Source organism: Artemia franciscana, unplaced genomic scaffold (genome assembly GCF_032884065.1).
Source record: "Artemia franciscana unplaced genomic scaffold, ASM3288406v1 PGA_scaffold_49, whole genome shotgun sequence".
Taxonomy (NCBI): Eukaryota; Metazoa; Arthropoda; class Branchiopoda; order Anostraca; family Artemiidae; genus Artemia; species Artemia franciscana.
Window position 1 is genome coordinate 205,793 of NW_027062689.1, and position 21,782 is coordinate 227,574.

General features: G+C 35.2%; 1 protein-coding gene across 1 annotated transcript in view; it reads left to right on the plus strand.

The window, feature by feature from the left end:
• Positions 1–12,742, plus strand: part of LOC136041903 (charged multivesicular body protein 4-like) — a 34,308-nt gene extending 21,566 nt beyond the window's left edge. Inside the window, exons 3-5 of the mRNA XM_065726697.1 lie at positions 8,366–8,642; positions 9,718–9,951; positions 11,696–12,742. Coding sequence (XP_065582769.1) covers positions 8,366–8,642; positions 9,718–9,951; positions 11,696–11,893 — 709 coding nt within the window. The 3' untranslated portion in view covers positions 11,894–12,742. The remainder of the gene's footprint in view (positions 1–8,365; positions 8,643–9,717; positions 9,952–11,695) is intronic.
• Positions 12,743–21,782: the final 9,040 nt, after the last annotated feature.

The window sequence follows — 21,782 nt, forward strand, 5'->3', positions numbered from 1 at the left end:
AATACGGTTAACGAGCGTTTTAGTGCATTAAATTCTGTGTAATCCTCATTAGAAAAAAAAACGGAGGCTAAAACAGTAGTTAATAAGTTGTTTTAGGATTGCAGTTAGGTCAGATTAAATTTGAATTAAATTGCATATATCACCGGGAACACACTCTAAATAAGTTTTCTAATTACTGAAAGGAATTTGCAACAAAAATGATTGTTATAGTTGGATCAACTACAAAACCTTTAACCAATTTATAGCCTAAGATCACTTCTTAGTTAGTCTCATTAATTAATGAATATAAACAGTTATCATATAATGTTGGAGGCAGTAAGTAAGACAATTGAGTCTCTCTCGATTTGCTTTCTCTGTTAACATTTTCGTCATTTGGTGTTTTATTTGTACAAAAGTCAACAGAGAAAATTCTCTGTTAACAGAGGAACGACGAACTACTAGTTTTTCGTTGTCAAAAGTAAACTCTGTTGACAATTTCAAAGACGGGTTAAATAGATTTTAAGATTTGAAGTAGAAGATTTAGAAGATTTGAAGTAGATTTTACTTAAATTGCAAATTTCACCGGGAACACACTCTAAATAAGTTTTCTAATTACTGAAAGGAATTTGCAACAAAAATGATTGTTATAGTTGGATCAACTACAAAACCTTTAACCAAATAATAGCCTAAGATCACTTAGTTAATCTCATTAATTAATGAATATAAACAGTTATCATATAATGTTGGAGGCAGTAAGTAAGACAATTGAGTCTCTTTCGATTTGCTTTCTCTGTTAACATTTTCGCTAACAGTATTATTAACTTTTCGTCATTTGGTGTTTTATTTGTACAAAAGTCAACAGAGAAAATTCTCTGTTAACAGAGGAACGACGAATTACTAGTTTTTTGTTGTCAAAAGTAAACTCTCTGTTGACAATTTCAAAGACGGGTTAAGTAGATTTTAAGATTTGAAATAGAAGATTTAGAAGATTTGAAGTAGATTTTACTTAAATTGCAGATTTCACCGGGAACACACTCTAAATAAGTTTAAATGATCTTTTAAATGATAAAAGATTAATGATATATGATTTATGATAAATGATTACTAAAAAACTACAAAATGATTGTTATAGTTGGATAAACCATGAACCTTAATTAAATATTAGCCTAAGATTACTTCTTAACTATTGTCATTAATTAGTTAATACAAACAGTTATCATATAATGTTAATGATGGCAGTAAGTAAGACAATTAATTGTCGTTGGAATTGCTTTCTATGTCAACATTTTCACTAACACTATCATTAACTTTTCGTCATTTGGTGTTTTATTTGAAAAAAAGTCAACAGAGAAAATTCTCTGTTAACAGAGGAACGAAGAACTACTAGTTTTTCGTTATCAAAAGTAAACTCTCTGTTGACAATGTAGACGACGGGTTTAATCGAACCCTCAAAATATCGTCTGTCGACATTTCTGTTGATAGGGGATGGAAATCGAACGAGGATTTTGTAGTTTTGGTTGGTTTGATTTGCCTGTAGAAGGAATCTTTTTTGCAAGATACTTGGCTGTAGACAGACAGCGCAGACGACAGTTTGTGCTTCTATCTGAGGCTGCATAGGTCGGTAAAGGTGCAAATTGGTTCACCTCGATTTTCATCAATCTAAGCAATTCATCAATCCACTAATAAGCCAATCTGGCCAAGCAATTGGAAACAAGCCAATCTGGCAGCACTGTTTCTGGATGAAAATCAAGTGAGACTCTCAGAGTGATTATACAAAAAGCACAGATTTGTATTAAAAACTAGTCATTTTTACTCAAATTTTTTTTTACTCAATAACATTAAGGTCTATTTTGGAGCTGGAGACAAAATCGCAAAATACCGACACCTTCCTGTGGCTTGATCTTTTTTGTTACTTAAAAAGAGCACTAGAAGCTTAAAACCTCACATGAATGAGCCTATGTAAAATAGACTCTTTATTTCTACGAACTAGACTCTTTTATACATTTTAATATTTTTTTGTTTTACAGGGGCAATTACCCTCTCTGTTATGTAACAGACACCGGCATCTCTTGGAAAACATTCCCTATGATCCAACATGCACCTGCTGGCTGTCGTGGGAATTACGGGATAGTCTGTCGTGGGAAGTACGGGATAGTCCTAACATCGTATGTTAGGACTGTTGTGGAATGGCAAACTACGGCTTTTTCAGCCGTAGTAGTAGTGGTAATAGAAATAATAGTTATAGTAACAGTAATAGTAGCAGTGGTAATAGTAGTTGTGGGAGTGGTAGTTGTAGTAGTACTGGCAGTAGGAGTAGCAGTAGTAGTAATAGCAGTAGCAGTAATAGTAGTAGTAGTGGTGGCAGTTTTAGTAGTGGCGGTAATTTAAGTAGCGTGCATATATTGCCTTTTGGTCAATTTATCATCCCTCTCATCATTCCCGGAAAGTTCCGCCTTAATACTTTCAGTCATTCCTTTTTGAGAACCTTTTATTGATTTCAACGCTTGTTTTAAACTTACTTCAACCGGAATGGCTTTGATCTTTTTGAATACAGAAGGTCAAACATGCTCCCTTTTCCTGATAACAAATAATGTATGTAAACAATGGGTGAATTATATAACTTCACAACTCCTGCCCCTAGGGCTGTGGGGATATTCATCGCCAGGGGCATAGTTATGGGATCTTCCAACCACGCTGATCAATTCTGATCAAATATCTTCGGGAAACAAGGTTGATGGGATGAGGCCTGGTTGCCTTCCAATCACTTTCGACACTTGAAAAGGGACTAGAACTTTCCAATGGAATTAGCCCCTTCTGAAATTTCCACGACAATTCTTTTCGTACGAAGTGGCTTGGTGAAAAAAAAAGAAAAAGAAAAGATAATATTTTGTTCCCACTTCGCTCTTTACATGGCAGCGCTATTGCACTGCCTATGAAAATGCGATGATGGCCAGGGTTATGCAGTAGTATTTTACTAAGCCTTGGACGATTGCCGCCCAACGGTTGTTCTAGACTCCTTTCATACGAAGTGCCCTGGTGAGCACTGATGAGCAACACTTTTGTTTTGTTTCCTCGCTTTGATTAAACGCTGAAGTTGTTAATCTGTAAGGATCTTAAAATAAATACTAGGTACACCAACTCCCAAAAGTTGTAAGCCCCTCATTGCAACTAGCAAAAGTTGCAAACCCCCCATCGCTGAAGATGATTGTAGTGCTATTACTCTGCCTATGAAAATGTCATGGTGATCAGGGTTTGACGGCAGTATTTTATCAAACCTCAGGACATTGCCACCCAGCCGCTATTCTAGACATAGAAGTTCGAAGGTAGTGAGGGCATCGTTATAGGAAATGTCTGTTCCTAATGGTGATATTGGTTGCCCATTTCTGGATTAACTCTATTTTCTGCATTAAAAAGGTGGTTCTTAATAATGAGTGGCTCCAGTCAGGACACGCTTATCTGCATATGGGGCAATTATAGCACAGGTATGCCTGAAGAAGTAGTTTAATAACAGAAATAACTTAACACCTCCTAACAGTCAACTTTTCTAGCTTCTCAGATACAAAAAGATCTACGTTGCATGGGCAACGTGAGGTGTTGCGGCAACCTTAGTTCGGCTTCGCCGAGTAAGGTGTTGCGAGAGCAACACTTTGGTTTTTTTTCCTCGCTTCGGTTAAACGCTGAAGCTGTTAATCTGTAAGGATCTTAAAATAAATACTTGGTACACTAACTCGCAAAAGTTGCAAACCCCTCATTGCAACCAGCAAAAGTTGCAAACTCCTCATCGCTGAATATGATTGTAGCCTAGCAGTTGATTATTACTTACAAGTCCCCTATATGTCTTACCACTGGAACCAAATTGATCTTACCATCAAATACAGCGGAAACAGATAACAGGTACACCAACTAGTAAAAGTTGCGAACCCCTTATTGCCGAAGATGATTATGAACTAACAGCCGACTGTTGCTTAAGACTCCCCTATATGTCTCTCAATTGGTATCGGCCTATTTTTGTTTCAGTGTGTACCTTACTACTGAAGTTGTCAACCCCTTTAAACTTTTCAAACTGGTATATCTCATGAAGGAAACTTTCTACCAAAAAATGGACGACATATCCTTTGATCAGTTCATCACGAGCTATCGATTACCGTCAAAAAAATTTGTCTGTCTTAGTTCAAAAGTTGACTTTTTTGCCGTAGGCCAAGTTTCTAACGTCATCACTTAGAAAGGAGCAAAGGATAAACTCTAATTTCTTCAGCAATGAGAGAACTTTTAAAGTTTATGAGGCATATTTGATACCATTTCTGTATCGGCCTATTTCGCCTAGAGACAACTTTCTAAGCTTTAGAACTTAAATTTTGTCTGTCATTTATTTCAGCTAGGCACCAAACCATGCGCATTAACTGAAGCTGCCAGCAAATGTATCTGACTTAGGTAAACACGCTGAAAATTTTTACAGTAGTCAAAACTGGGACAAACATCTATCGTAGACATATTGAATATACCTGGGCACTGGAGATTGCCCTTCAAATTGGGGAAATTTCCCCTTCAAGTCGTAAAATGAGGTCAATTTCGTATGTTGTTATGTTAATCAAGGTCTCTTCATCATATCTGAATGGATTTAAATTGACGTAAATGGATGTAAATTACAGTCGCAGTCTTCTCAACTAGAAATTCTACTTTCTCAGCCCTCACCACTTTATTGTCAGAATCATTTTCCTGCCAGATGGCACAGAACCCTTGAAACTTTTGTACAAAACGGTACTGTAGTTGTCCACTTTGAAACGGCTAACGAGCTTAGAGTTATACCTTTAATGTCACTTTTTTTTCTTAGCTTCTAGGCTTAGGCTATATTTAAGGGCATGACCAGGTGGCAAAAGGTTCATTGAGCCTTCTTTGCGCTTGATATTATAAAAGGTGGACAAAAATTTTGTGTTTACTCCTTCTGGAATGTCTTGCATTTCTTCCAAGTATATCATCAAACACTCTGCATACTTATAAATGGCCAGACGATGCCATGGCCACCTACCATGGTAAGTTACCATAGTAAGCTCGTATCCTGAAGAATAACAAGGCAACAAGTGACCATAAGATGACACCACTATATTAATCTTAAGACAAACATCATGATAAAGAAGTAAACAAAATTTTATAAGAATTTGTTGAACCTGTGGAAGCAAATAAGTGAATCAAACACTTAATTTTGATACATTTAATCTTATAACATATGTAATGTAACTCCAATACAAACAACGCTCTTGCTCTTGGGAAACCTCTGGTATTTCTAAGAAATTGCAAATATTAGCCTGAGAAGTTATTATTATAATATGATTTTACCCCATGAACTTTGGTCTGAAATATCTTAGCAACAACTTAGTAACAAGTGACCTGTGTCCTAAAGTAATCAATCAGTGTTTCAAGTGTGTAACATTAACAGTAACAAGAGTGTTCTAAAGACTTATATTCAAAAATTACTCCATGCGTGTTGCTGTCTTTGCAAAGCATTTGCTTTCTTTTAATTGACAAGTGATGTGATATAGTTTGGTCAGAACACTCAGTTCCAGAACATGTCTGTTTCAGAGAAATAGCGCTTTTTTATAATTTTTTTCGCAATGCTCTGTGACGGAATGTTAAAGAGCAATTTAATGATAAGAAGGAAATTATGCGTGAAATGTCGGTAAATTTATGTAAAGGATCACTTTTAGTTTGCTGACGCAATAGGCGCAATTCTGGTTGAAATACCGTTATGCTTTGGTCAATGCATCAGCTTCAGGCTTGTTGAAGCTAGTTAATCCGTCCTTTTGAAAGAAATACAAAGTTAAAATACTATTAGAGCAGAATAAATCTTTTGTCCCTTACATGATATTGGAAGGACTTACTTTATAAAGAATTTACTTCAGAAAAAAATTAAACAGAAAAATATACTATAAAATGCAATCATTGAGTGTAATAATTTGTCTATAGGTAGAGTTGGCTCTACTTTGGATTACTAGTACATTTAAAATTGTCAGTTTTATGTATAATTAAAATGATTCAAGCTAATCAAAAGCTTCTGAAGAAATTTTAGACAACTCTAATGGTAGACAATCCACATTCTATGTGGTATAATAGAGATTCTATAGTGCGCTGTTGAAATAGTGATTAGCTATCCAAATACTGAGTGTCTTACTTTACTTCTTGTATATGTGCTGCTTTGAAATGAAATATATTTTCAGACTCAAATCATTAAGAGAATCAAGAACAAAATGAAGACCAAAATAATATCAAAAAGGTGGGGAATGACACAAAAATGAAAGGAAACTGTATGATTATCACAATATTGGGTAAAATTCTAGATTAAGAGTTTTTAACTATTTGGGTAAGATGCATAGTTGAACTAGGTGAATCAAACTTTATGGAACAGATCCAAAGCCTCGACAATGTCATGGGAAGTATCAGTTTTTCTTTTCCAGAGGACACTGAGGTTTAAAGACTTTGGGTAATTTTTAATGTTACAAAAGTAAAATTGTTAGAAATAGACTCAAACCTTAAAAAAAAGCACTAAAACAGCATTTTGAGCCATGCTTAATCCTTCATATAACTTGAAATTCTGTAGTCATAATAAGTTGTTGTTGTGGCTTTCAAAACTTAGACCCAAAGAAATCAATCAACAGCCAAAACTAAGGTAGATAATTTCTGTCAAAATTTAGATTGCCGGTCTTCTGATCTGGCCTACATTTCATCTATGCAGTCTTTCAAGCCCTTCAAATAAGGATAGGGCGAAAATTGTAGCTTTAAAAACCTCTCAAGGGTATAGGCTAGCCTTTATTACGCCCCAAATTCATTCCTGATAATCTCATTTTCCTACCTAACCCCTACTTTACAAGATAGAAAAAAAACTCATCTACAACTCTGCCTATTGTCGAAAACAAACGAATCAAGAAAAGAAAAAGACTGAGAATTTCCTATTTACGAAAAGACATAGCCTATGACTGATATAGAGGTTTCTGAACCTGATTCAATACTCTATCCAAATATAATGATTATTTCCAATCCTAATTTTCTGTAATAAGTTTATAACTTAATTTATTGCCCATTATTTCTGTTTCTTCTTTAAATTGCACGCGTCACAGGAGCCTTGTAACAGGTTGCATTGCAAACTTGGAAAATCTGTAAACAGAACTCTCGAGATAGTTTTTTCCTAGTCTTTCCCGTCATTTCTAGGGATGAAACACCCCTCTGAGGTACCTATTCCTGGGTGTAATCGTAGTCAACGTGCTCGATGTGACTAGAAACTGCTTTCAAACTGCGTTAAACATATGTGTCATGACGACCTGAAAATACGCGTTTTTTTGTCTACTGGCGTCTGGACTATTTAAATCCCTAAACTGAATAATTTTGCTCGCCATAATTTTTAAATTGTGAATAAAACTCTTGTGCTAGTTTTTTTCAAATCCTTCAAGTCATTTTTAAGGGTCAAGCACCCCTCGACGGTATCTATTCCCGGGATAATCTGCGGGTTCGATAGGACTAGAAACTGCTATCGAATTGCGTCAAACAGATGTGTCATGACGACCTGAAAATAAGCATATTTTTGACTACTTGCGATTAGACTATTTAAATCGCTATACTACATAATTTTTGCTCGTCATAATATGTTTTAATATAGATTTTTACTTTTTTCTAGAAACAGTTCTTTCGGTAAGTTTCTGTTGCCTAGTCAACTAGTGAATTTGGTGCCCCAGAACTATATAATGGAAAAGCAAACTTACTTTACTTAAAATTCAATCCAAAATAATATTTTCAGTTGTATATCTTGCTAGGACTACTTTCAAAGTTCAGTTGTCCTGTTCTGTGGAACTAAAGGTTCAATTTACCTTTAAAGTGGCTAATTAATTAAGCAATGACACAATTATGCCAAAAAAAAGCAAAATTTACTCAAATCTGGACCTTTAAACGGTATTTGAATTAATATTTAATCAGTGTCCAACTTCATTTTGACAATTTTTTTGGGTCCTGCTAAAAATCCTTACAGAATATTGAAAAAATATATTAAGGGCGCCGGGGTGGGAAAAGGTGAATTTTTCCAAAGTCGTGACCTATCTCTATCTTCTTTCAAGTCAGAATTGTTCGTATGCCAGTTTTTTGAAAAATTATCGAGCCGTTTTTTTGTAAATCTCTCTCTCTCTCTCTCTCTCTCTCTCTCTCTCTCTCTCTCTCTCTCTCTCTCTCTCTCTCTCTCTTTCCTTTCCCCTCCATATCTCTCTTCCTCTCTTTCACTCTTTTTTCCTCATTTTATTTTTGACTTACATTCATGTAAGCTGTTTTGAAGAAATGTTTTGGATTTATAAACATAAGGTTTCGGATAAATTACTTCTCTTTTCTGGTCTTAGAATTTTATTACTTACAGGAGATCTAATTGGAATTTATCAAAAAGCGTGACAAAAACAAAAAGTTCGCCCAAAAAAACCGTCTCACCAAAGACAAGAAAACGCAAATTGAACCGATTAGAATCAGGGGAGTCTAGCGATTCAGACGATGAAGTTTCCCCTTCTGCAGTGAAACCCATCCTCGAAGAAAACGAAGACAAAACTGTAGGGGAAGAAAAAGAAGAAACGAAGTGTGTGGTAAATGCTGAAGAAAAGAAGCCAGAGCCAGCTCCAAAGCCGAAAACTAGACGAGGAAAGGTAAATCAAATGTTAAATCACATCTAGCCCGCTTGAAAAAAAGTTTATAATAAACTGTAATTTATGTTTATTTATATTAATAAAACCTGATTGAATCTAAATAGTTGTATAACATAGAGAAAAAAATCGGAAAAAATCCCGGTTTTCCGGAGTGTGGAGTCATAGGGTAAAAATCTTTTCATTTTGATGTCTTTGGTACTTAAAATATTTATTAAATGAGAATTTTCTTCTTTGAACAATTTTTTTAAAAGCCCGGTTCTTCAGTTTTCGTTACTATGGACTATATACGCTACTATGGTACAAAAGAGGTTGAAGAACCAAGAAATACAGATATGGTGGGCAGTCTGGATCGTTCAGGGTCGTTAAAATTGTATAGACAGATAAAGGGTAGTTGGGGGGGAGGAGGTATTTTGGAAGGCTGGGTTAAGTAGAGAGGATTTGAAGGCTTATTTGGATTGGAGGGGAAATGGATTTTTGATTGGGGAGAAAAGAAAGTATCAAGGGAGAAGAGGAAAGAAGGTAGAATCTATTGCTTGTCCTATGTGTGGATCTCAGGATGAAAGTTTAATACATTTTTTGTGTGAATGTGTCGAATTGAATGATTGGAGGCGAGAGATGTATTGTAAAGAAAAATTGAATGAGATATGGACGGTAGAGAGAATGAAAGAGACAAATTTCCTGAGTATTAAAAGGATAGCAAGATTTGTAAGGATTGCAGTGGCACATCGGGAGTGTTTTCTTTAAAGATTATTAATTTAATTTAGTTAATTTGTTGTTTGTTATGTAATTTTCCTATGGCCCACGGGCTTTTTCTGGAACAAATTATTATTATTATTATTATAGTTTGTTCTTTACTTGGTTAAGTCTGTTGCTGCAATACCTATTTTACATGCACATTTGAAGTCGTAGATTCTTGTTTACCCGTAGAACGATTTCTATTTTTCCATATTTATGTTTTTGATGACTCGGCCTTAGTTTTTTTTTTAATATAGGACTGCTCCCATCACTCAACTTTTTCTCTGCAATGTGTTGTGATCTTGAGCTATTTTTAATCCGACTGTACCTTGTTTTCAAGGATCGTGTTGAGAATTTCCGACAGCGTCGATGCAACCCTGCCGGTGGTGAAAAGTGGCTTGATCATAGATCAGGTGTTTCTGTGCCGTTGGGAACTATTCTTCAACCTTTGATGCGCAAAAGAAAATCAGTCACAGAGCTTGGATCCGCCCAGGATGTTGGAAAGTGTGATCGGTATGTGCTGACCACTCAGGATAAGGATTCGAGTGGGGAACTGGAAACCAGACTTTATAAGGTAAAATTTGGTCTTTTTCCTTCTTGTTCCTAACAATTTTCTTTTCTGGGGTTTGGGTAGGAGAACTTTGAAAATTGTTTTCTTTGTATAAAGAATAAAGGCAAATCTTATTCATATTTTCGGTCTTTAATCAAGCATGTTAAAACAAGAATTATATTAAAAATACTAATACTACTACTAACAACTCACCGTAGCACCAAGCCGCCTGAGGCCAACACAGAACAATATGTAGGTAATTTCTCTGGAAAACGTGTAGCAAATCTTCATCCACTTTTCGGAGCGCCCATGCTTCATAACCGTATTTCCCACTTTAGCTTCCAATGCTCTAATCTTTGTTTGCGTCAGGGAAAGCAACGTCTCTTTTCAGAGGATTGAAGCACGTCACATTGGTCTTATTAACGTTTATCTGAGGATCATTTGAATTGGACTCATGTTTGAATTTGTCATTCAGTTCACTATCAAACTGGGAGATTACTCGAGACCTCTCAAAAAGATTATATTTCGCAGGAAATACTAATCATCCAAAAATTCGAATCTTCGTCAATGTTTTCACACAAAACATACTTAATGACGGCCAAAAACAAGAGGGCAATTAGTTTAGCTCCTTGTGGAGCGTCACATGTTATTTTTGCACTTTTTGAGTCAAAATCCCTTGTAAAAAGTACTCATAGATGCACTGATATCTGTGTCTCGGGAAGTTTACTATCAATAATAGAACGTCTTTTCTAGCGCCCTTCCGTTTTAGATTCTACCATGCTGTGGCAAGGGGCGTGTTAAATTGGACATCTTGCAATTGTCGAACAAAAGGAGATCTACTATAGTAGCCATTGAGTAATTAGGTGGTTGAGCCACACTCAAAAAGCTCATATAGCTTTTAATGTGATCGATTTCTTCTGTGACGTCCTAGTATTCAGTCAAGTTGTCTCATCAGGACTTCAAGCTCCTTTTTTCTGTCATTCAGTGAGCGGGCATTGCAGAGTAGAATGTTTGGCAATTTCATCTTTGCTGAAAAACAATGTGGTTCAAGCGTCGGTGGGTTTGCATGAACTAGAGGAAGCACCGGGTTGTTATACCATGGTCTTAGACTTGATGAAATCTCATAGGGTGGTTTGCAGTTAACTGAGGTCAGAGTCCTTGTTCTCTTAATGCGTTTATAAATGGAACGTTGCTCTGAGGTACGAACTGCGATTAGGAAGCGTTTGTTTCGTTGTCCTCTACAACCTCGCCATCTATTATTAGTTCTGGGAACCAAGCCTACGGAGTCTTCTATGGGCTTTCACGGTACTTGAGTTTGCTACTAATTGGCAAATGTAGATTGCGCAATGAGTGGCATTAAAATACAATGAGATGGCGTTTCTGCATATACAGATGCTTTTGAAGTATCACATTATTAGTTTTTTTCTCACCGTCTCATTTAAAAACTAAATTTGTTAGATAATTTCATTTGTTTTACAAGGTTTTGGGGTTTTTTATTTTTTAGGGCAATATTTTCGCCACTAGTTCCCTGTGATGGTGGTTCTGTGACGTTCAAATTTCAGCAGTTTGTCTTGTTGTTTTATTTCTTTATTCTTAATTTTAGCTATTTTCGTAAATTCCATCTTTTTTTTAGGGCTTATATTTATCAGGGCGTTGTTTTCTCCGTTGCCGGAAGCGATGCATAAGTCGTTTTAAAGGATGTTAAAACTTTGAAGCTGTATTTCGTTATTTTTCTGTCTTATTTTTCGCATAAAGGTTTTTTTTTCAGGGCAATGTTTTTCCTACTGCTGGAGGCGGGGCACAGGTCGTTCTCAATGACGTAGAAATTTTGAAGCAAACCTCGCCAACGTCAGTGAAGAAGCGTCGAGTGCCTGAAACCATACTACCCGGGGAGACCATTGATTCAAAATGTAAAACCGGTATTGCGGGGGGCTTAAGTTCTAAAAAGTCTAAACGTCAGTTGTAGATTTTTTTTTAATTTTAATGTTGTCTTCGTCATTTTTTTGTATTTCGTTGATTTTTATTCTTTTGCCTGATTTTTAACCAAAGAATTTTAACGTTAAATTTCATACTGCAATTTAGAAGCAGTATAGTTTCTATATTTGAATAACATTAGAATTTTGATGCTGTAATCATCATTTCATCAGTCTTTTCTTTTTTTTTAGTTTTGATAAAAATTTCTTTAATTTTACTTAGTTTTAGTAAATAAGGTTATTTTTAATTAATGAATTATATCAGTTTGATCAATTAATTGATTATTTAATTTAATTAATATCTAATCTGATTAATTTTGCTTCTTTATTATTAAATAAAAAAGACATGCATATTAAAATTAACGCATTCTAATGATTAACTTTAACTCAATTTTAAAGTCAACAAAAACTAAAGAAGTTACAACGATTTTCCTACAAAATAGTAAATTGGAAATTGATGGTGTTTTATTTTACAACTCTGAAATTCTAGTCAAATAACAATACTACTGTGGTTATAGATAAGTATAAAAATACTTTTTTCATTTAATATTGTTAAATATGTGTGTGTGAGAGAGAGAGAGAAAGAGAGAGACTTTTATTTTAAAAACGACTTTCACAGCGCGTGGCGCCAAATTAGCACTTTACGAAATCATTACCATCAACATCACCATCAACTAAAAAACCGATCATCAACATTTACTAATATGTGTTATTGGAATGTGTTAATGTTAAAACACAATTAATTCGCCTGGTTTTTTAATGAAACGGTTATATTCTGTGCATTGTTTTATAAGTTTTATGCTTCTCGGATTCGAGCAATAATAAAATATTGATTAACTTAATTTCTATGTTTTGTTTTATCACTATTTTATCATTTTTTGTTCTTCTTTGCTCCTCTTCTTTTTTATTCTCTCAAAGACAAAGAATACCAGAAATTGTAGATAACAAAAAAAGAAAAAGAAGTAGAGAAGTAAAAAAGGAGGAAAAAGTAAAAAAGAAGGGATATGAGAGTAATGCTAAATAATGCAGTTTTTTGTACTGAAAAACACGACAGAGCATCAAAGGTAATTGCCTGTTGTGTTTTTTTTTCTTTTATATCTCACCTCTTATTTGATTAAAACCGACTAAGGTTCGGGGTTTGATATCGCTGAGAATAGACTCGAGATCTATCCAGAGATAAACTCGGGGTTCGATAACACTATGGATAGACTCGAGATCTATCCACAGATAAACTTGGGGTTCGATAAAACTGTGAATAGACTCGATATATATTCACAGATAAACTCAGGGTTCGACAACACTGTGGATAGACTCGAGATCTATCCACAGATAAACTTGGGGTTCGATAAAACTGTGAATAGACTCGAGATCTTTCCACAGATAAACTTGGGGTTCGATAAAACTGTGGATAGGCTCGAGATATATTCACAGATAAACTCGGGGTTTGATAACACTGTGGATAGTCTCGAGATCTATTCACAGATAAACTCGGGGTTCGATAACACTGTGGATAGACTCGAGATCTATCCACAGATAAACTTGGTGTTCGGAACTAAAATAACAAATAATATTTGTTGGGCTAGGAAAAGGAGTTTCCGATAATCCGCCGGATTATTGGCGGACATTATTAATAATTTATGTGTCCATCAGTACAGATTTGAAACAAGAGCAAAAATATTATATTAACCTTTAGGGATTGCAAAATTTTTCAAGTCGCATTCGAACATCTGATCTCGCTTTATCAAGCTTTTTTCTAGTAAATCAATAAATCTATATAATAGGACAGAAATCAGAAAAAAAAATATACCGTTTGGTTCCCGTTTCAATGAACTTTCCAAATATAATAATCACTGCCGTTGGAACTACACCTTCCGCTCTAATGGGCCCAGATGTACTCTTAGGCTATAAACAGAAGTCTATAGGTTTTGTTGTTTTTCTTTCTTTTTTTAAAAAAAGCCAAACAGCCGTTGAAAAGAAATATGTACAAAAAAATAACCTAGTGCTATAATTGACATTACTACGGGGGGAGGGGACTAGGACGCAATTGCGACGAAAGTGATTATAAAATTGGGAAAGGCCATTGAGTGGGCAAATGAACAGCATATTTTTTTTTCTATCTGATTTCTATTCTATAACACACATTTATCTTAATTCCTCCGTTATTTTGTTACGCTTGTTGTTTCCAGAAAAAGAATTAAATTCAAAGCGGTTTATAAGAATTTTCAAAGGCTTACTGCTCTGACAACAGTGGATTCAATTGAAGGGGGTATACAGGGGGCATATTACTCACAAACTTTTTGCCCCCTCACTAAATTTTGGAGTACCTTTTCGAGATATTTTTATTTTAATAATGCCCCTTTTTGGTGTTTTCATTAAAAAATCGAAGGAAACAAAAAAATATACCTCCCTCTATATTTTGAAAGTTATATTTCGCCTCCCCCTCATAAGTTTTCACGAATTGGCGTCTCTAACTAGCAGCTCTTTCAAGCCCTTAAAAATTGTTCGAATATTTTCCTTTCACATTTCTCTATTGTTTGCTATAAACATTTCTAACCAAAAATAAGATTAACTGGATGGCTGGCCCCAGCCCCAAATCGTACTTCCTGGCTGAAAGGCTAGGAAATGGAGATCAGTGTCGCCAGTAAGGACTGTAAAGTCTTCTGTCACCTCATTTACCTTTATTAGCGTATAATAGCGTGTTATTATACTTTCTTGAGTATTATTGCATATAAACAATAAAAATTTATAAGCAAGTCCCAAATCCACTTTTGGACTAACAAGTGTTCCAAGGATTATATTAATAACTGGAGAATTTAATTTGTCAAAGTTGTTCATGCCAATAAATAAAGGATTTAACACTGAAGAAAAACTACTATACTCGCAATTGAGCAAGGGGTGTCATTGTTTAAAGCATTTGAAATTTCCACAAAATTTCTAAGCCTATTTGACTATTTCTTTTCCAAAAAGAAAATAATTTTTTAACAAAAAAATGAAAAAATTGCCTCCCCTTAGCTTTTGAAAAATATATTTTACCCCCTGTCCCAACACTTTCATGAACTGACACCGCTGATTACCAAACATAACCATTGCAGCTATAACATTTGCTTGGCCCCCCTTAGAGGGGCTGGGACACAATTGTCACGGTAGCAATCATCTTCTTCGGAAACAGTGTTGAACAAGGAATCGAAATGATACTACTTTTGCGTTATTAAAGTAGCCTATTAATAAAAAATGAACAATTGAAAAATCTAACTGTTACGTAAATTACGTAGACTATATTTCCTTTCGTTCACCATAAGGAAACGATATGATTCCGATTAATCGAAAAAAAACCTTGTCAATGAAAGAAAAGTGGCACAATTTTTAAAATAGTTCATTCATTTAAAATTGCATAATAATATTCCCTTAAGAATAACTACCCCTCCCTTAGATTTTGAAAAGTATATTTTGGCTTCCCCATACACTTTCATGAATTGATACCCCTGCATTGATCGAGGGAAAATCAAAATATTCTTTAGAAAGACTGATGACTCATCCCAATTTTAAATCTTTTATCATAATGAGGTCATTTTGTAAAAACAACAAATTAGGTCTCAGTAAATAGGAAGGTCAATTTTCAATGGCATAATAAATCAAATAATTCTTACCTGGTTTAAATGTCCTTGGCAAATTGGTCAATTCATAAATTGTCTTCAAAATTTCAAAAATATAAAAAAATAATGTCCAGAGACGCGAACATTGCAAACTACACAGATATAGATGAACTCCTATATCCACCCACAGCCTGTCACCCGTCCAATCACCTGCCTACTGCAAAGGGCCAACATTATTTTGTGATAATGCAAGCAGACTTTATCGCTCTGTATTTGGGTTAAATATTAGATTAATTCAGTGTTTCCACTATGGGGATTTCCCCCCTAAAATGGGGATTTTTTAAGTCTTTTAGGGGCGAGAGTTTTTTCTAGGGATTTGGGGATTTTCTAGGGATTTTTCCTCTCCCATGGACTTTTAGGGAAATTTTGGGGGTTTTCCTTTAATTTGTGGATCAGAAAATTCTTGATCAGAGAAGCAGGATAATTCGATTTAGGATCTGTTTCCTTGCGAATTGAACTTGGAATCACAGAGAAGAACTTCTTCAGTTGCTTAAAAAATTTTAACACCACACAGATATTGAGATGTACAGGAGTCCTAAGTAACAAACTAGCAACAAAGAACAGTTTGAAACAGTTCCATGCTGATTTGGGCTTAAAACAATAATTTCAGCTTGGACTGTTCTCGATTAATGAAGTCATATGGTTTGTCATTTTTGGGTTGTGCTTTCATAACATTATTTGGTAGATAGCATGTAATTTTTTTACAGGTCAGATAAATAAAGTTATAATATATTTTGATAGTTTTATAGGGTACGTAGTTGTTCTTACTGTAGTAAATTTTTTGACAAGCATTGCATGTACGATTATTTTTCTCCACAGTACTTGTATGATGTTTATGATTTTTGTGTAAAATAAAAAAAACTTGAACTCGAACTTGTAGCCAGCTTTATAAGTACTGACGTGAATAATAGAGGTAGGCTCTAACTATTCGAACACCTCTCTTACCCTTTCATTACCCTAGTTTGTAACAGACAAACAAACTGACAGCCATTTTTTAAAAACAATGGCTCATGTAGGAATGAATGGATTGTGTGTTTTTGGCAATCCTACGTACCCAGGGGAAAATCATGAACATTCATACTATAATTGGTAAATTTTTTGTTGTTCATTTTTTTTTTACTTACAAATAAAGTGCACATACCACTCGATGTCTTTTTTTTATGTTCTTTACAAATATAACAATCACTTCTGTCACAAATTCAAATTTAAGCACAGTTTAAGCTCTTGAAACCAAAATATTTCTAGTTTTGGGTTATAAACAAAGCTTAAAACATTGGTCTCAGCATTGAACTTCCTGCAGAAGGACTATGTGGAATCAACTAGTGCTTTAGAAATCAATGTGAACAATCGGAAGTTTTAATTTCCCCTTGAAAGCGTTTACTTGGGTCCGAACGGACAAGATTCCCTCTGTACGTCAAGGTCACATACCGCCGTCCCCCCTGATTCAATCAAAGTAGTTCTCAAAGCTGCACAGGCGTTCCATATCAAAGCAATAGGCCAGATACAGAAAAGGTTCAATTTCGAAGACGACATTTACAGATATGCTGAAATGGTTGACCCAGTGTCAGCCCAATCAATTCAGCCTGCCTCTCTACTACCTTTTGTTAGGAAGTATGGACAGATCCCATGGGACGGAACCAAAACCAAGCAGGAGTGGAGGAGGCAGAGCCTCATCGATATTGAAAACGTCAAAACAATGGATGCCGTGACCTGCTGGTGTTTGGTATTGGTGAAAAAAAATACTGCCGGAACAGAATTTGTATCCTAACCTAAAACCGGCAGTATTATTTATTTCCACTGTTCCATTTTCAAATGTCAATGTCGAGAGGTTTTTCAGTACTGTAAAAGTAGTAAAAACTGACCGTCAGAATAAATTGAAAACATAAACTTTGCGGGGGATTCTAAAAACAAAATATAGAATGAAAAGGGCTCAAGAAAGTGTGGAATGTGAAGATGATTAGTTACTTTACCACATGAAAATGGTGAAAGCTTCAGTCACCATACAAAAAATGTTGAAGACACATCAGGGAAAGATAAGGCCTGATTACGTTGTACAAGTTGCGATTGAACGGTATTAAACATCTTGTACTGTAATCTACATTACAGTATTACATTTTCTTTTCTATTTGCTTAATATTATTTGAAGTATATTTGAAGCTATTTGTATTTAGCTGATGATTGAAAAGCACTTTAAACGGCATGACAAGACATTCTATTATGGTAGTGATAGCTAGACTTCAATCTAAGAAGCCAAAATATGTTACCTTTCAATGGTACGGGTAAAATGAGATAGGGAGAAGCGGTTCAGGGAGTAATTAGAACATGGGAGATTTTTAGGGATTTTGGAACTGAAGATGGGGATTTCTAGGGATTTTTTAGCTCTTTATTGGGGATTTGAAAAATGAGAAAGTGGAAACACTGGATTAATTAGCTTTCTTAAAATCAGTAAAACTATCTTTAATATTAATAAGGCTTTGCTCGATGACTTTTAACAAACAAAATTGCAGGATTTATTACATGAGTTTAGCCAAAAAGGAAAGGAAGAATTTGAATGAATAGTCCTTGTTCTGTATGCGTTTTTTTATGTAAGTTATAATTTTTTGGAGGGGCTTGGGCTCTTCAAATTCAGCTTAACCTGATTGCACGTTCTAAAAGTAAATATTGGGAATTCAATTGAAACCTATCAAGCGCTTTTTGGGAGGCTCAGCCAAACAAAGACCGTGCTTGGGTAATTCTGGCCCCTGAACTCACACACATTTAGTGCCTCTAAAGAACGTCTTCTCGCATTTTTTGTATGAAAAGGGTGGTCTAGACTGATATTACCTAATAATTACAACAGGGCCGTATTCAGGTTTTTTTGGGGCAAGGGGGGTTACAAAAAAGACTAAAAAACTCAACAAAAAATGTTATATTCATTTTTGTTACGTTATTACGAGCTGGAAAAACATTTTTGGGGGAGGGAGGAGGTTCTACCCCCTCCTGGACACGGTTTTGACTTTCAAAACTTCAAAAGACATTCAGCGCAAGAACGTACACAGAGAGGAGGCCTCGAGACCTCCCTCCCAAAACCCCAGTTCTTTTGAATTTTTGGGCACAGCTTCTTGGAATGAAAGACTATGTGTTTTTTTATTATTATTGCATCCCTTCCCCGAAAACAATCCTACGTACGTACGGATTTAAGCGTGTAAATGTTTCTTGGGTTATCTTAGTATGTATGTGTTGTTTTTTTGTATTATTATTGCTATACTTCACCGCTTTTTCGGTCTTTAAATATCTGAAAAAAAGAAAAAATTAACCTAAAATTGGATTTTTGTTTACTTATGAGTCTATCATCCTCAAGAACATTCTTGGTTTTTTTATCAACTTGAAGAAAAAAAATATTTTCTTTTAATGCTTTTCAGGGAAGTCTTTATATGCGTATAATGTGTAAGTTTAAGGAGGAATTGAGCTTAAACTGTGTTTAAACACTTAACCTTGGAGCAGCGTCATTCCCAGGATTTGGCTTTGAAAACAATTTGGAAAACCAGAAATTCGGTGAAGTTTCTGTAATTAAGAAATATTTCGATTCCATAAGCAAAACAAAGTTTACTTTTGAAATTCATGAATATTCTTAAACATTTAGAGAGAGATTGTTCAAGCCAAATAATTAAAGTGGTGCAGCTATCAAACTGTTGAAGATCAAAAACATACCCTTCAGAATAAAATTTGCATAATGGATGTTTTTGTTGCAAGAAATATGAGGGTTTTTGGGAGAATTTTTTTTTTGGGGTGGGGGATAAAAGCCTCAGCTGAGGAATTTTTTTGTTTCCTCATCTGAGGAATTTACTATGGACTGACTTGGTCCGAAAACAAGTTAAACACTGTCTTAGTGCAAAAACAAGTCCTGGCATGGTGTGAAGACAACATCTGTCCTGATATGGTGCAAAAACAAACTAAGTCCAATCTGTTTCACTCCATAATTGACTGTTTAGCGGAAAGGTAGAAACGCAACACCTTGTCAGAAACACCCCTCCCCCACGTTCCCATCTCAGTGTCTACTTTTTAGCAGAGACTTTGGTAGATGTGTAGTAATTTTGTGTGAACCAGAAATATGCGAGTATCATAAAACAAATTGGAGGAATGAATTTTTCCCTTCTTGTATCTCCCCTCACGGACAAATCCTAAGGAAATAGTTAGTCATATGGCACCTTGTTTGAAGTGAATTTGTACAAGGCCCAGAAATGTATGCAGTTTTTACCAGCCTGAAACTTATATGGTGAGTATATGACCAATGGAGGAGCTTCAAAATGATTGTTCTCAAGTTTCAGAGGCGTGAAAGCATTCTTCCCTCTTTGCACGAATGTACTCAGTTCCGATGAAACGTGCGAGGCAAGAGGACAGTAAGGACAAACTTCCAGAAGCTTATGACACTCCTGAGCCCCATCTACCTTTAGCAGAAAAGTGCCCTCTCCCCAAACATAAAATGCCCCAAAAATGTAAAAACTTAAAATTTGGGCAATAGTGATTAATGGCACAACTATGTTATTTAAAGTGGCCATGCATTTTAGATAATGCCAATATTTATAGTTAGGCTCATTGTACATATATATATAATGAATGGAAACACCTGAAGACCTTTGCAGAGAAGAAAAGTATTAACCGATTTTAGACAGAAAATGTAGCAAAAAGAAACATTTCCTTTGTCAACCTGCAAAAACTTATCTCAGCCAAATGGTGCCCATTGTCAACACGGCAGAACAAAGCTGACACATACCATCTTTCACTTGCGGAAAAGTTTGATAGCTCAACAGATATGTGCCTTTAGACTTAGGGATTTACCAGTTTGCCCCCCCCTCCAGACTTAAACTCAGTTTCTCCACATATATGGAAGACTTAAACTCAGATTAATCACATATATGGCAGCCAGACGCAATTCTCTTATCATTATCGATTTGAGGAACGTCTCAATTGCATTTTCTTTTATACTCTCGATCTTGTCTAATTTATTTGAAATATTTTCGAGTGTTTTTTCGAGATTCCAAATTTTTTCAAATGTGCTTTCTTTCAAACTTTCACGACTCCAACAGTTATTCCATACTTCTTGCATATTTTGTACATCAAGATCCTTGTCTGTCTGAGCTTTAACAACTCTAAAGGGTGACCACAATTGGAAAACTCAGATTAATCACATATATGGCAGTCAGACGCAATTCTCTTATCATTATCGATTTGAGGAACGTCTCAATTACTTTTTCTTTTATACTCTCGATCTTGTCTAATTTATTTGAAATATTTTCGAGTGTTTTTTCAAGATTCCAAATTTTTTCAAATTTGCTTTCTTTCAAACTTTCACGACTCCAACAGTTATTCCATACTTCTTGCATATTTTGTACATCAAGATCCTTGTCTGTCTGAGCTTTAACAACTCTAAAAGGTGACCACAATTGGGAATTGATAATACTCTTTTTAGACATTAGAGACTTTAATCTATCTTTGAGTGAACTTTTCTCAGATAATTCTGATTTTTCTTGTCTTATTTGTTGGTCTAAATGATATAGCATTTTCAAACGTTCTCAGCAGATTGGATCATTCTCTGACAAATATAGGCCAGCCAAACGGGATATCTGCAACTGAATTGTCTCAAGGATGTTGTACCGGTTTTGCTTCTTGAGCTGCAAATAGGCAAAGTGTGGCTTTTTCAGCTGCTATTTGGAGAGTTAGTTTGTTCGTAGTCAGGGCTAAATCATCTATTTTTATAGTCAGGGAGGCCTTTGCAGTTCATGCAAGTTGGGTCATCTTTCATGCAGTTTAGCGTTTCTTTGGGATCGGTTCAGAATTCAGTTTTAGTTATTCATTACCAAATTAAAAAAAAAAAAAAACTTCGACATACTCTCCCTCGTAAGGTTCTATGGCCAGAAAAGAAAATCGAGAGGAAAAACATCTTGAAGATGCTCAACATACCCACACTGACACAAACGAACAAAAAATCCAATCATCCACCTCAAAATTTTCGAAACCACAACCTAGCTAGGGGAGTATCACATGATCTCAAAATATTTTAAATTGCATGTATGAAACCACGCCATGAGATATGCAGTCTACCTATAAAATTGGTTATTTAGATAACTACCAGTCAATAAAGAAAGAAGTCGTTCTTCAAGGTATAAAATATCGTTAAAAGCAGACCGAAATAGGAACATATCCCATTCGCCTGTAACCGGAAAGGGTACTTAACGGTTATATAATAGAC